This window comes from Rhodamnia argentea, chromosome 1, assembly GCF_020921035.1.
Source record: "Rhodamnia argentea isolate NSW1041297 chromosome 1, ASM2092103v1, whole genome shotgun sequence".
NCBI classification, from domain to species: Eukaryota; Viridiplantae; Streptophyta; class Magnoliopsida; order Myrtales; family Myrtaceae; genus Rhodamnia; species Rhodamnia argentea.
This window is the reverse complement of record NC_063150.1, coordinates 18027594-18043330: the sequence shown is the minus strand read 5'-3', so window position 1 is coordinate 18043330 and position 15737 is coordinate 18027594. Positions and strand designations below refer to the sequence as shown.

Sequence of the window (15737 nt, the reverse complement as noted above, 5' to 3'; positions counted from 1 at the left end):
TCTTATAATTTTTTTTCTTTTCTTGACTTCTTTTTTTTTCTTTCTACCGCTTAGGGTCGGGATGCTCTTGCCGGCACTAGGTAATGAAAAAACGTTCAAAACTGAAGTAATGCAATTATAATAGGTTTAGGAATTCTTTTGATAAATTTCCATGGAAATGGAGAAGATGATAAACTTTTCCATTCTCAAGCATTGTGTAAATCGATCTCCACTACCGTGGTCATTAAGTAATTACACCAAATAAGCTTCATAACCTGTCCTTGAATTCTCGACAGCCAGCCAACTTCAACTCTACTCAAGTGGTTTAGGGCGCGCATGGCAACACTTCTGCTTCTGAAACACCATCAGACCATCAAAAATAGAAGTTGATTTTTCAACTTCTCCATCAAAAGTTGATTTCCGATAAAAAAAAGACGTTTGATAAAATTTCTACTTCTGAAATTTCTACTTTTAGGATATTAGGCGAGCGGCGACCGGGGGCGGCGGCGGCGACCAGCGGGCGGGCGAGCGTTGGTCGACGGAGTTGAAAAAGTGATTTACGAAGTTGAGAAGTAACAATTTTTTACTTCTCAAAGTTGGACAAAAATCCAACCAGAAGTAGAAATCTCTTTCAGAAGTAGAAATTCCTACCATAAGTCAATATTTTTACCAAACGTATTTCAGTTTCAGAAGCACTTCTGAAGTGTCTTTACCAAATAGATTTCAGCTTCAGAAGCACTTCTGAAGCAGAAATTCTACTTCTGAAGTGTTATCATGCGCGCCCTTAGGTACCACAATTCATCTCCTCCTTCTCTAATAATAGGTCACTAGGCTTTTGGACCTTTCAAGCAGATTCAACTTCTTTCCTCAGGCATAGGAAAAACGAACTTACTTCAAAAGGGGATTATCTAAATGCTGGTCCCCTAGGGGATTTTAACAGTTCGACTGAAGAGCACAGAGTCCCAGAAAGTGTTTTCTACGTTGATCATTTCGTACTATTCGGTTTTAAGCCAGATAAGAGCCGGAAAAAATGGGTTGGCACGGAATTCAAAACGCCCAGACAAGTTCGAAATTTTTCCAGGAATGCAACATTGATATTGCCACCAATTGCCTCGAGTAGGACTTGACTCGTTTCTGCATTTATTAACGAGTCATGCACAGCACTTGCATGGAGATGGAGTTATTAATCATGACTGTTAAACATCCGTCTCGTTGTGCCATGGTAATTAGTTGTGACATCAAATCCTTCACCAATGGTTTGGAACTTTGACGGCCAAAGATTGAGTAACTAGGACTCTCATAGCTCATCTCCAGAGTTTTATCTTAACTTCTACTTTATTGTCAGATCTGGACAAGGATGAATTTGTTACCTGTCAGTACTAGTATGCCAAAGCATCTGTATCATCAGCAACTCGGTATTGGAACGAACCAATTCAAGTGTGCCAGACTGCATTGACATCAGCATGTCAACAACCACATCAGCTTGACCACTAAGACATTTCTTTTTGTCGATGTTTCTGTGCTTTGTGGAGAAAAATATGAGATGTGCACGAGTTCTGGCATCTATAAATAGGCATCATTTGGAGGCAAGTGTTCGCATCCATCAGAACACTTGAGATTAGGTAAAAGAGAGGCAGAAGAAAACCGAAATGACGAATAGGGTTCGGCTTTTTGCCAGTTTCGCACTCTTGGCTCTGGCACTGTCCTTTGCCGATGCCTATGACCCAAGTCCCCTGCAGCACATCTGTGTAGCAGTCCAAGAACCCAAGAATGTTTGTAAGCTAGTCTTTCCCCTCCTTGGTAGAACTCTCCGAATTACTACATTTTCTCTTGATTTCGGAGTGGTCCTCTGATACTCTTACAGGGTGCACTGGGGAAGCTCATCGGGCATTTCGATCGATTTTTTAAACAAGACATAGTGTACACTAATTTCAAACAAAACAAGACAATTAAGTTAACAACAAGATAGCATCTCTTGTTCTAGGTGCGACCTTATTGCTGTTGGGATTTGCGTAACATGCATAGGCAAATAAATCATATAATATATGCAGCGGAAGTAAATAAAAACCTATACACGTATCTTCAGAGGCGTTATTCGTGCGTTTCAATCGAAAAACATGTGCAAAGAAGTGGTTTGACGGATTACCTTTTGAAGCGTGCTTGAAACGAAAAAGGTTCAGACGTTCTTCGAACCGAGCCCCACAAGTGTCGAGCCTCTAGTTCAGACACACCACCAATCGCAACGTCGAACGGAAAGATGAACTCGCGAAAATCACCACCTTAATTGTGCTAGCAATCCCGTGGTGATAACTCTTCGCGTTCTTGAATTTTTGGTCAATAAAATGAACAAAGAGAACTACACTCTCACGGTTCTGAAAATGCACACACTAATCGCAAGGTCAAAAACTGTTTTGTGACACTTTCTTTTTAATCAAAAGAAACGCACGATCAGCAAGCGGTTGCCGATCATGCATGTGCACGATCAGCAACCGCTTGCTGATCGTGCAAGTGTGTTGCACGGTCAACTTCTTGACCGTGCAGCGCACGGCATCAACAAATGCACACGGTCAACTTCTTGACCGTGTGCATTAACCAAATTTTTTTTTTTATCTTTTAAAAATTTGTTTCCTAGTTTTAATATATAAACATATATCATATATATATTTATATAATAAAAAAAAACAAAAGATAAATGATATGTGTGCAAATCCGGCATAACAATTTTGTGTCGATTTAGGACATACGTGTGCATCATATGCAATTGCGCCTATGACCAAAAATAAAATTGAAATTAAATCACATTTAATTTAATTTTAGCCCGACTAAAATCGGTATACGTAATTGCAAACATATTTGCAATATCGTCTTTCCGTTCAACGTCGTCATGTATTGGTTAAGGTGTATGACATCCCTAGATTCATCACTGAGCTGGCGATAAGACATGCACTAACACATTAGTACTTCCAAGAGAATTGATTGTCCCGATCAACCTCTAGGTCCTACAAGTCACGAGTGACATCTAGCAATATGTCATGGCTACCCGGACAGTGTGAATTCTTTAAGAACATAATGAACCTGTCAGCTTTGCTTACAGTGTAATTCAATCCCTCTGTCTTACTATATCCCGATCGAACAAAGACCATGGAATATTTGTCAAGTCACCGATTCGATCATATGCACAAATCTAATCGACATGCATTTATACGAGACATGAACATTTCATTCTCGATTATAACCCCGGCCGAGGATTTCAATGCATTGTCATAATTAAATTGCATAGGATATCATACCTTGCATGTGACAAGGAGACAGATTCCATTTTGCGCACACGTGTGACTTCGTATGTGCATGAACTGCGACCATCAAGAACAGAGACGGATCGACGAACCATCAATATGCGTCCTCGTGAACCATAGTCATGCAACACACAAGTCAACACTATGCCTCGAGTCTAAGGATTATTTACACAAGACCAAAGCATGAACAATTAGACATTGACCACGCTAAAAGCTTCCATGTCGCTAATCGTTCAATGCGTGTCACGTTCGATGAACTTGTCTGATACAAGCACCTGTGTTCTAACTCGAGCATCGCAATACCCAATGACTTGTGACTCGTCATTCCCTTAAGCATCCAATGCTCAATAGTGAAGTTAAGAACACACCGGTCTCAACAGGATCATTGATATCCATTCAATAATCCATCAACCGGGAACAGTTTAAAGATTCAGTCTAACTGTGAACCCGTCACACATATTCTCAACGTCTCAAGAATAGGTCCAGCCACAACCGATCTTGTGGAATTTATTCATATAAGTAAATAATTGGACAAATGAATAAATACGTCTTTGCCATTAATTAAATAATAAATTGAAAATACAACTGAAATCCCTAACATGTAACTATTACATAGTCGCTTTAGGGCATATCTCTAACAATTGCATCCTAGGATGTGCCTCAAAGCATTAGAAAGTCAGCAACAATTTCCGCTTAACAGAAACTCCTCTCTATGCAGTGTTTGTGAATGGAAAGTTCTGCAAGAACCCCGTTCTTACCACGGCGAACGACTTCCTCTTTTCTGGCCTCCAAGTTCCTAGAAGCACGGCCAATCCAGTGGGCTCCACAGTCACCACAGTGTTCGTGGACCAGCTACCAGGACTCAACACTCTCGGCATTTCCATGGTTCGTATTGACTATGGTATAGGTGGTTTAAATCCTCCGCACTTTCACCCTCGTGGCTCCGAGATTTTGCTTGTCCTGGAGGGCACCCTCTATGTAGGCTTTGTCACGTCCAACCAACTGAACAATACTTTCTTTGAGAAAGTCCTCCACCCCGGAGATGTTTTTGTTTTCCCCATTGGGACGATTCACTTCCAGCTCAATATTGGAAAGATCAACGCAGTTGCGATCGCCGGTCTTAGCAGCCAAAACCCAGGGGTCACCACGGTTGCTAATGCTCTGTTCAATGCGAAGCCTCCTATTTCCCCTGAGGCACTAGCCAAGGGGTTCCAGATGGATGAGAAGCTTGTTGAGACCCTTCAGAAGAAGTTCTGGTACTACAATTAGCCTGAGAGATGTATTTGACAACGGCGTGATCTCTATGTACTTGATTAAAAGAACTTTAAGTCGTCTGATGAAATTCCCAGTTCAAGCATGAAGAAAGTTCCCTTGTGTAACATCTTATATCGATTTCAATAAGAATGTTGTTTTCTGCACCATCCACCTGTGATGAACTTATTTCATGGAACTAAGACAGTAAGCTTGACACTACACCGTACCATGTCACAGGATTTCCAACCCGAATGCTTTACAAGCACGAACTGCTAATAAACATCGTCGGTTCTACCAAGGCTGCATAACTAATATGGAACGAATCAGTAACGACGGAACTTCAGTAGTTTCAGTGATCATGATGCTGCGTTGAGTTTATTGGGAATGAAGCCTCACAGGATTCCTTTTTTGTACATGTTAGTTGGGGTTCTTAAATTGCATTTCCTTAAGGTTTTGATCACCATTGATTATTGTCCATTTCCTATTTATTTAATCTATGAGAAGTGCTAAAATAGTTAATAAAAGAAATGAAGAAAATAAAATGACAGCTATGATGCAGTTTTCCTCGTACGTATATTAGCAAGTTTCTTGAAGTCCCCATGATTGTAATGAGATTACTAGCGAACGAATCTCCTAATTGATTTGTTGATCTCCTTATGTTAGGTACTAAGATTATTCGAATTGCAGATGCTGGTAAGGTTTCAATTGATTTGTTATTCTCCTGCATTAGTAGCTGCATAAGCGACTGTAAAGCATGGTTATAAAGTTGTAAGAATTATAACTATCAATTTGTCATCCATCAAATGAGCTGCAGACCAAAATTGTTAATGTACGAAAATCTTCCGTTATTTTCACTTCACGGAGCCACGGAAGGCCCAAAAGCACAAGCGAGCTGGAGTTCTAAACTACCAATTAGGCATTATTGTTTATCCTTGGCATGATTGCTGAAGAATGATCAAAATCATAAGGGCGTATCGATGAAATAAATTATTTGCTGTTTATTCCACTAATCCAATCTTTCTGGTGCAATTATTCCTCTTCTTCTAGGTGAAGCACATTGATTACTCTTTCTCAGCCTGTCAGCATATTCCATTGTTGTCAACAGATGCTATATGAGGGTTCCACCACCCCTGATTTCGTTTTGATTGTTTAATTGGTGCAGCACCTACTACCAAAATAGGCAGTTTTCTAGTACAATTGCAAATCCTAGACTGTACTCTAAGGCTGCGTTTGATCGTCCGTATAAAACTCGGGATATGATATGTTTTATCCTATCCCGTGTTTGGTAAGTGTCCCGGATAATATAATGTTGGATATAGAGGGAATATAACCCGGATAAAAAAATCCGAGGGTAAGGGGTAGGATAAGGTCGAATAGGATTTCTCTTATCCGTTATATAAAAGCTAACTTTTAGAATGATGACAACTTTCTTATCTCATTTGTTTCTATTTTCATTTTATTTTATATTTTGCAAAGAGGTTTGAAAATTTAATAAAATGTGCATATTTTCAAATTTTTTTTTTGTGTATGAGAACGTTATTTTTATAGTAATAAGATCGAAATATTTCATGAGCATCACGTAGGGGCATATATATTCTTTATATTGATATACGGTTTCTACAAAATGCGGGAAATGATAGGATATGATAATATCCGACTTTAAATCCGTAATTCACCAAGCAATGAATAGGATATGGCCAAATCTCTAGATTTCTTATCATATCCTATCCTATCCTATCCGATCCTATCCCGACCAGAAATCCCGACGACCAAACGCAGCCTAAGATTTTAGTAGGCAAAGCAAACGATTCCACAAATTAGACTTTTCAATGATAGCTTAATAACCAATGATAAGCTGCATAATTCCTAACTCGAGAGTGACGTTTGCTTACGGAAGAGCAAATCAATTGATTTTTATTCCGAAAGCCGGTCAGTACGGCTTTGTTCCAAAACCTTGGTCACTGCAATGATAGAAGCTCGATTTAGTAAATGTAACTTCACCCAGCATAATTGTCGAACAATGTGAATCACAAGCGTATATCCATAAAATGAATTGTCTCCAAAGTGGAATAGTGATATTTAGTTGTGGACTGGTCAAGTGTTAGGAAGTGGAAAATAATACATTGTTGCTCCTTTGGTCAGTATTCTACGGCTTCATTATCGTTAGTGATTCAATTAATCTTTCAGAACCCAATACTAATTTCAATTTATCTTTCAAAGCCCAATACCAATTTTAACACAATCAACCGATTCTAGCTACTCCAATCTTTCCAGTGCAACAATCCAGCTTCTTCTACATGATGCCCAATGTTTTTCTCATGCAGATTGACAATCCTTCCCCAGTCTACTTCAGCATATTCCTTTGTAGATACTAATGAACGCTGCATGAGTCGTAACTTCTTGCTATTTTGCACTGTCCAGGTCGAAAATTCTCACTTGTTAACGGAGTGCTGATCAGCTTATCAATCCTCTTCTCTCCGGGGCTTGGCCGGAGACCCGTGGGTTCACTGGCAACGGAGCATGGATTACTCCCGTTCTCTCCACTCCCAAAAGAACCAACCATTAGGAATGAGCATGCCGGGCCCATGAGACAACAGCTCGGAATCGACCTTGTCGAGCACCCGATCGACTCAGGGGAACTTCCTCGCCAAAGGAGCACTGCTATTGATCATCCTTGGATATCGGCTAGGATGAGATAATGGGGGATGTTGCTTGAGAGGACATGAAGTGGAGGTCGCTATTTATGGTAGCATGGCTGTAACTCCGGCGTGTTGCAGATCACTGTACATGAGAACGGTTTGATGCAGATTGTCCCATCTCCCTATGCAGAAATAAATTACTTACTCCTTTAACTACAAGACATACGAAATGCTTACATAACTAGACTTTGCGCGGCCAACATCAATTCCTGACAGCAAAAACTCAAAAGAAAACTCGGCCTAGCGAGTCCGCATCCGGGGTGCCTTGGCATCTATCCCAGTCATTTACTAGCTCTTGAGTCTCCCGACCAGATGTGCACAATTTCAACAATAAGTAAGGCCCAGAACAAGAGAACTAAGGACTTCTCACAATCCTTTAAGGTCATACGTATTCCTGAAGAAACAGATATGGAGCTAACTTCTAGTAGAATTCCACACATTTCTTCCTGGCATGCTGCAGAATGAGGTAAAGTAAGAGTCGAACAGTGAGCAAGCGAGCTTCGTAGCGCGAGCGCTGACTCTCTAAAAAGATTGTGACATGATCGTATGCACTTACCGGTCCATGGAGATTGTTATTGTCTTGGTAGAATTTTATAATTTCAAATGTTTGTTTATTAGCTAAGACGAAGCATGATGATTGCTGCTCGTCGTGTGCTAATGTCCCCCTTACAAATTGAAATTTATAATTTCCATCCATCTTCTTCTACATGATGCCCAATGTTTTTCTCACGCGGATTGACAATCCTTCCCCAGTCTACTTCAGCATATTCCACGTCGATCATAGTGTACAACTCGCATTTCAGTGAATAAGAGGTCAAAAAATGCGTTTGCAGTGAATGTAAAATGTGTCTGGGCAAGTTCGAAAATTCTTCCACGAATGTAACATGGATATTTGATGTGGAACAGCTGACTGGAAAATACTTATATGGAAACCTTCAGCGCCGTAAGAGCGGGCGATTCCACCCACACCATAAATGACGGGGCAACTTCAAACGGTCATAACTTTTGATGCGGGAGTTTTCACGCATACAACATATCAAATCGAAGAGGATTGCGAGATCTTTGAAGTTGCAAATTGGCTGAGGTGAATTGGGCAGCGTTTGATCTCCAAATTCACACATTTCCTGAAGATTTTTGGGACGCGTTTTGAAGACTTCCCCCTTTATCAACTTTTCAAATAATTGTGTTATTCGATTTAATTATTTGATTGTTTCCTAAAGGCGACCTCCCTATAAATAGGCAACTAAGACATTGTAATGGCACTCATTATTCAGCATAAACATTATCCTTTGGAATCCTTTCTGAGTATATCTTCCTTTGCATCAGTATTGCCATAAATTACCTTGAGCAGGACTTGACTCGTTTCTTCCTTTCCAAATGAGTCATGCACGACAGTTCATGGTGAAGATGTTATTAGTCATGATCGATATTAATCCGTCTCATAGTACCGTGATACTTGATTGTGACGTCCAATCTAACACCATAGGTTTGCAACTTCCTATGCTGAAGATTGAATAACTCGGACCCTCATTGCTTAGAATACCCCAGATCTCATCTTCAGAGGTTATTGTTAACTTTTCACTTGTTTTTTCTGGATCTGTACAACGATGAATTTGTTACTTGTCAGTAGTATTATGCCAAAGCTTCTGTATCATCAGCAACTCGGCATTCGAAAAGACTCAGTTCTAAGTGAGGACTTCAAAACTCGAAAAGATCGGATTGCATTGACATCAGCATGTAACTACAATGGCTATATGAAGCAGAAACGTTTATTCTGTTGCTGTCCCCCTTGCAGAATCAGGTGATGTTTATTAAGGATGGGAAGATTAATTGAGTTTTGCATGTTCCGGTTGGCAAAGCTGTACTGACCCTGAATATAGAAAGTCAATGGCATAAACACTAATTGTTACTCTATGTATATGTTTCTGTTCTTTGGGGAGAGAAATATGAGATGTGCATGAGATCTGGCATCTATAAATAGGCAACATTTTGCAGCAAGTTTTCCCATCCGACAGAGCACTTGAGAGTAGTAAGAAAGAGAGGGAAGAAAACCAAAATGTCGAGGAGCATTCAACTTTCCACCGGTTTCGCACTCTTGGCTCTGGCACTATCCTTTGTCAATGCCTATGACCTCAAGTCCCCTGCAGGAGATCTGTGTTGCAGTCAAAGAATATTCTCGATATTAGAGTAGTCTACCTTTAAGACGACATTCTAAATGGGTGCGCTATGGAAGCTCATTAGGCATTACGATCTTCCAAACGAGACGTTGAATTTCACACAAAACAGGACAATTAAGTACACGTTGATGCATTTTTCCTTCTCGCTGCGACTTTATTGTGTCCTAGGATGTGCCTCAAAGGCATTATGTTAGCAACCATTTCCTCTCAACAGGAACTCCTCTCTATGCTGTGCTTGTGAATGGAAAGTTCTGCAAGAACCCCAATCTTGCCACAGCAAAGGACTTTCTCTTCTCTGGCCTCCTTTGTCACGTCCAACCAACTGAACAATTCTCGATTTGCAAAAGTCCTCAACCCTGGAGGTGTTTTCTTTTTCCCGATTGGGATGATTCACTTCCAGCTCAACGTTGGAAAGACCAATGCAGTCATGATCACAGGTCTAAGCAGCCAGAGTCCAGGAGTCATCACTATCGCGAATGCACTGTTCAATGCGAAACCTCCGTTTTGATTGCTGTATGTGCTAGATTGATTTTATTCGGCACTTTGTGTCCCTTTTTTCTTCCAAGTTTCGTTGTACATGTTGGTTGGGCTGAAGATTGAATATTTCATAGCTTAGATCACCCTTTTATATTCTCTCATTCGCAACTCTTCGAATAACGTCGTCCATCAAGAGGTTATCGTAACTCTTGGGCAAGAACAGTTATCACTCAAGTTAATGGATCAATAAATGTTAATGAAATAATCAAATGAAGAATCAAATGTGGGATCACATTATCTATAAAATATTATAATACATTAAACATCCGTCTCATTGTGTCGCGGTACTTAGTTGTGACATCAAATCCTTCACCAATGGTTTGGAACTTTGACGGCCGAAGATTGAGTAACTAGGACTCTCATAGCTTACAGTACCATAGATCTCATCTCCAGAGTTTTATCTTAACTTCTACTTTATTGTCAGATCTGGACAAGGATGAATTTGTTACCTGTCAGTACTAGTATGCCAAAGCATCTGTATCATCAGCAACTCGGTATTGGAACGAACCAATTCAAGTGTGCCAGACTGCATTGACATCAACATGTCAACAACCACATCAGCTTGACCTCTAAGACATTTCTTTTTGTCGATGTTTTTGTGCTTTGTGGAGAAAAATATGAGATGTGCACGAGTTCTGGCATCTATAAATAGGCATCATTTGGAAGCAAGTGTTCGCATCCATCAGAACACTTGAGAGTAGGTAAAAGAGAGGCAGAAGAAAACCGAAATGACGAATAGGGTTCGGCTTTCCGCCAGTTTCGCACTCTTGGCTCTGGCACTGTCCTTTGCCGATGCCTATGACCCAAGTCCCCTGCAGGACATCTGTGTAGCAGTCCAAGAACCCAAGAATGCTTGTAAGCTTGTCTTTCCCCTCCTTGGTAGAACTCTCCGAATTACTACATTTTCTCTTGATTTCGGAGTGGTCCTCTAATACTCTTACAGGGTGCACTGGGGAAGCTCATCGGGCATTTCGATTGATTTTTTAAACAAGACATAGTGTACACTAATTTCAAACAAAACAAGACAATTAAGTTAACAACAAGATAGCACTCTTGTTCTAGGTGCGACCTTATTGCATCCTAGGATGTGCCTCAAAGCATTAGAAAGTCAGCAACAATTTCCTCTTAACAGAAACTCCTCTCTATGCAGTGTTTGTGAATGGAAAGTTCTGCAAGAACCCCGTTCTTACGACAGCGAACGACTTCCTCTTTTCTGGCCTCCAAGTTCCTAGAAGCACGGCCAATCCAGTGGGCTCCACAGTCACCCCAGTGTTTGTGGACCAGCTACCAGGACTCAACACTCTCGGCATTTCCATGGTTCGTATTGACTATGGTATAGGTGGTTTAAATCCTCCGCACTTTCACCCTCGTGGCTCCGAGATTTTGCTTGTCCTGGAGGGCACCCTCTATGTAGGCTTTGTCACGTCCAACCAACTGAACAATACTTTCTTTGAGAAAGTCCTCCACCCCGGAGATGTTTTTGTTTTCCCCATCGGGACGATTCACTTCCAGCTCAATGTTGGAAAGATCAACGCAGTCGCGATCGCCGGTCTTAGCAGCCAAAACCCAGGAGTCACCACGGTCGCTAATGCTCTGTTCAATTCGAAGCCTCCTATTTCCCCTGAGGTACTAGCCAAGGGGTTCCAGGTGGATGAGAAGCTTGTTGAGACCCTTCAGAAGAAGTTCTGGTACTACAATTAGCCTGAGAGATGTATTTGACAACGGCGTCATCTCTGTGTACTTGATTAAAAGAACTTTAAGTCGTCTGATGAAGTTCCCGGTTCAATCATGAAGAAAGTTCCCTTGTGTAACATCTTATATCGATTTCAATAAGAATGTTGTTTTCCGCACCATCCACTTGTGATGAACTTATTTCATGGAACTAAGACAGTAAGCTTGACACTACACTGTACCATGTCACAGGATTTCCAACCCGAATGCTTTACAAGCACGAACTGCTAATAAACATCGTCAGTTCTACCAAGGCTGCATAACTAATATGGAACGTGTCACGCCCCGATCTTCAAGCATGCGGAATCCCTGCTTTCTCGTCCCTAGAGTCAAAAGGATAGCGTCCCAGGCACGCTACCGACCCTTGAGATTAATTACGCATGCGGAAACGTTAGTACTCCCGAACAATAATGCAAGATAGGGATAGGTAAGTAGGAAAACGCATTAATTCAAAAACATGATTTTATTTACAGTCACGTCATAGACCAACTGAGACGACACACTAATTGGCCCCATACTTCGGGGCGGGGTGGGATCAACTTTATATCTGCTCCAAATAATGCTACGTCACCCTCATCCTCATCAGCTTCTCAAAGAACTACTAGCTCCATCACTTGGAACCCGAAAATGGTTTAACAACGAGAGGGTGAGATATAAATCTCAGTGAGTCAACTCCTAAGCCCGGCTAGGGCGTTGATTTGTCCAGAACCCCTACTAAGTAATCACAGAATCATGGTATGAATATTTCAGTCACATACGAGCTTACCCGATAGAAGCCATGCATAGTATCGGGTAAAATATGACGTAACGATCATATCAATCAATTCACCGGTAAGGCATCACATCAACTCGTTCGTAATGTCTTATCAATAATTCCCATGTCTCAAAATGCAGATATATCAGCCACATGCGACTTATCCGCTAGGATATCACACAAAATGCAATGATAACTCGGACATGTGCGAATATGTGCCTCCGTCGTTCTACTCAATCCGTCCCATACCAGATTTCATAGTCAAGATGCACACACACTCGCCCATGAACGAGTCACAATTACATACAGTTTAATTATTAACGGCCGTTTGGCCTTACACACTGAACAATTGGTGCATAGCGCTGTTGCGCGTAAAAATATCCTTCGACTAGGCCCAAACAGATTCTCGGGCCTTGGCCCAAATAAGGTTAAGGCCCAAAGGGGTTATTCATGCGGGAATCTTTTATCGAACTTAGTCCGTTCGTTTTCCAATAAGGAGTTAAGAGTCGATTTTGGACAGAGAGTGTCAAATGCGAAAAATAAGCGTGTTGATGCGAAAGTCGTGATACAGACTCTTATCGATTCGACAACCCACTCTTTCGACAATGAAACAAACTTTAACACACTAGGACTTGGGGTTTGGCTCCGGAATTCAATCAACGAGGTCAAACCAAAATTGTAGGACACAATGCCGGAATCTAATCGACGACACTGGACGGTAGATGTAGGACACAATACCGGAATTTAATCAACGATATTGGACGGGGCGAGTGATGGGAAACAACACCGGAATTGAATCGACGGTATTAAATCTAATGAGCAGACGTCGGAATCCAATCGATGACATCTAACTCTGAATATGAACCTCACCAGAATTGAATCGATGATGAGAATCTGGTGGTTATATCTAAACTAAAGGCTAAAGGCTAAATATAGAGACGAGTTTGTGTGTATTTTTGGGTGTCCCTCTCGCTGTTGTGGTCGCGGGGTATTTATAGACCCAGTCTGGTAACCGTCGAGCGGTTATTTTCTTTGGCTCCACGTTTTATCCTTTTTGATAAGCCATGCGAGTAGCCCCTTTGGCAGTTTCTTGGTTTTCATGCTCTTTCTTTTTTGCCTCGTGAGGATTACCGCCAATCTTTTGCTCACCGTCCCGATTGTGGCTCCTTTTGCACGCTTCTTCTTCCGTCTTTCAAGGAAGATGCTGCAAAAACTTTCTTTGACATGTGACGTCCCCGAGGCTCTTCGAGTCGCGTCTTCGGTGCTCTTACCCGTAGGTGATCAAAACTCTTGCTCATCACGTGGCCTTCACCCGGGGGGTTATCAAAGCTCTTACCCGTAGATAAATCGAAGATTTATCTCTTTTAAAAGATCTTTCAATTTGACAGCTACCAGCTGTGATTTGCCATTTTCCTCCTCGATTTCCTTTCTCGAAGTGCAATCATTCCCTCATACGGAGCTTCAATCCCTTTTGTCCTCCTGGGTAAAGGTTTCCATAGTCGTTTTCTTCCTTCCGAGGTTTTTCCTAAACCCTAAACCCTTCCTGGCTTCCTGAGTTTCCTTCCTATGGCGACCGAGGTTTCCAAGTTCACCCCACGTCGGTTTATTGACCGCTTCGACGAACTGTTTAACAGCCAGAATGCCGACCATTGTTTTCTCCGGCTTCTGAATACCCAGCAGGAATACGCTGGATTTATTCTTGGACCCGGTCTCTTTGATCATCATCGTGTTCCAGCACTTCTTCAGCCCTGTTTCCCGATGCAAAAAGGCGAAAAGCTTCCTATTCAAACCACCCCTCTAAGAGATATTTGGTCGTCTCCGGCCCGGTGGTTCAGAAGCTTCCCCTTGTGTGACGACAAATTCTACACCTGATTCTATTGGCTTCGAGAGGATGCGTAGGCCGTTTCCTCTCGGACTACTCTGAGCATACTGACGGCAATCGAAGTCGGCTTATTGTCCCACGACCTAAATAGGTGTTTCTTGGGCTCCATCATAAGTTTCCGGTTCTCTTCAACCAACTGCTTCTTTTTCCCATGGAGCCCTATGTCATTTACCCTTTTCGATATTTTCTCTATTGTTGGCCTTTCTCTTTATGGGACCCACGTCAATGACCTCGAAAAGGCGACAGACATCTCTATTCTCGACAACCTTCTTGCGTATGGGAAGTTTCTTGAGACTTATTGCAAAACTTCTGGTAATGTTACCCTAGTCGAGCGGATGGGTTTCCTTCTTTTACGGTTGTCGAAGTATTTATTTTTCAGCCCAACTGTCAAGGTGTCGAAGGATTACCTCACACTAGCTTCTAGTCAGGCTAAAGGAAAAAAGATTGCCCTTGGTCTTCTAGTTCTTGCGTCTCTATACGGGGGAGTTACCCATGCTGCTTCTTTAATGGTGTCGTCTCGAAAGGACGGTGTATTGGCCGATCCGCTTTGGATTCTCCAGGCTTGGGCGGCGCTTTATCTTCCTTTCATGTTTGAAGATGTCCCTAATTATGAGGCGACCGGTGCGCCTTCTCGTCTAGGCACGCCATTGCTTCGAGCTATTCCATTAAAGGTTCCCGCCAATGTCTTACCTCTGCGTTTTTATCTTCAAAAGGTAGTATCCCAAGAGACAAGTCGGATAGACTTCTTCTCCTACCATTCAAGTGAGTTCAACTTCCTCTTCAACTCCCGAACGATAAGACGGTTCAACCATCGCGATGTTTGGACCTCTATCCTTTTCCCCAGAGACCTTCCGATTCGCCTTTGCTTAAAAGGCAGATTTTTCCCCGAGTTTGAACCATAGCTCCCCCAGTATTGCGCCCGTCAATTCGGTCTTCGACAAGCCGTGCATATGCCCATCCCTTATATGATGGATTTTCCTTTGATGAACAAGAGGGTATACAACATCAAGGATGACAACTCTTTTGCCTGCTGCGCACAAATTACCGCTCGGATATACCGGCAATTTTCTGAGGATATTCTTGTTGTCATCCTGCCGAATCCCGGGGTATCTTCTGCATTCAAAGCCTGGTGGTTGTCCTTCATCTTCGACAGCCTCTTTGAAGAAGCTACCTCGTCACTTCTCAGAGGTGGGAAGATAAAGCCCTTTGTCCCTTCGTCGAAGAAGGCGGGAAGGAAATGTTCGGTAAAGGCCCTCCAAATTGGCGGTCCCAAGACTTCAACTACCTTTCTGGCGGTAAGTTCTTCTTGTCCTTTCATAATCTTGAAGTTATCAATATTTCAGCTAGACTTACTCATATTTCTTTGTTAGATAACGACTCGGATGATGAGGCTGATATAGAGACACTCTCCTCGCTCAAGCGGAAAAG

The 15737-nt window shown here is 41.9% G+C and overlaps 2 protein-coding genes across 2 annotated transcripts; both read left to right on the top strand.

The window, feature by feature from the left end:
* The first annotated feature begins 1582 nt into the window (after nucleotides 1–1582).
* LOC125316217 (germin-like protein subfamily 1 member 16) lies at nucleotides 1583–4545 on the top strand. Its single transcript, XM_048283902.1, has 2 exons — nucleotides 1583–1755; nucleotides 3994–4545. Exons 1-2 carry the CDS (start codon nucleotides 1629–1631, stop codon nucleotides 4542–4544), a joined length of 678 nt encoding a protein of 225 aa, XP_048139859.1. The 5' UTR covers nucleotides 1583–1628; the 3' UTR covers nucleotide 4545.
* Nucleotides 4546–10586: 6041 nt separating this feature from the next.
* Nucleotides 10587–11666, top strand: LOC125316212 (germin-like protein subfamily 1 member 20). Its single transcript, XM_048283901.1, has 2 exons — nucleotides 10587–10797; nucleotides 11093–11666. The coding sequence occupies exons 1-2, from the start codon at nucleotides 10671–10673 to the stop codon at nucleotides 11641–11643; spliced, it is 678 nt and encodes a 225-aa protein (XP_048139858.1). The 5' UTR covers nucleotides 10587–10670; the 3' UTR covers nucleotides 11644–11666.
* The last annotated feature ends 4071 nt before the right edge of the window (nucleotides 11667–15737 follow it).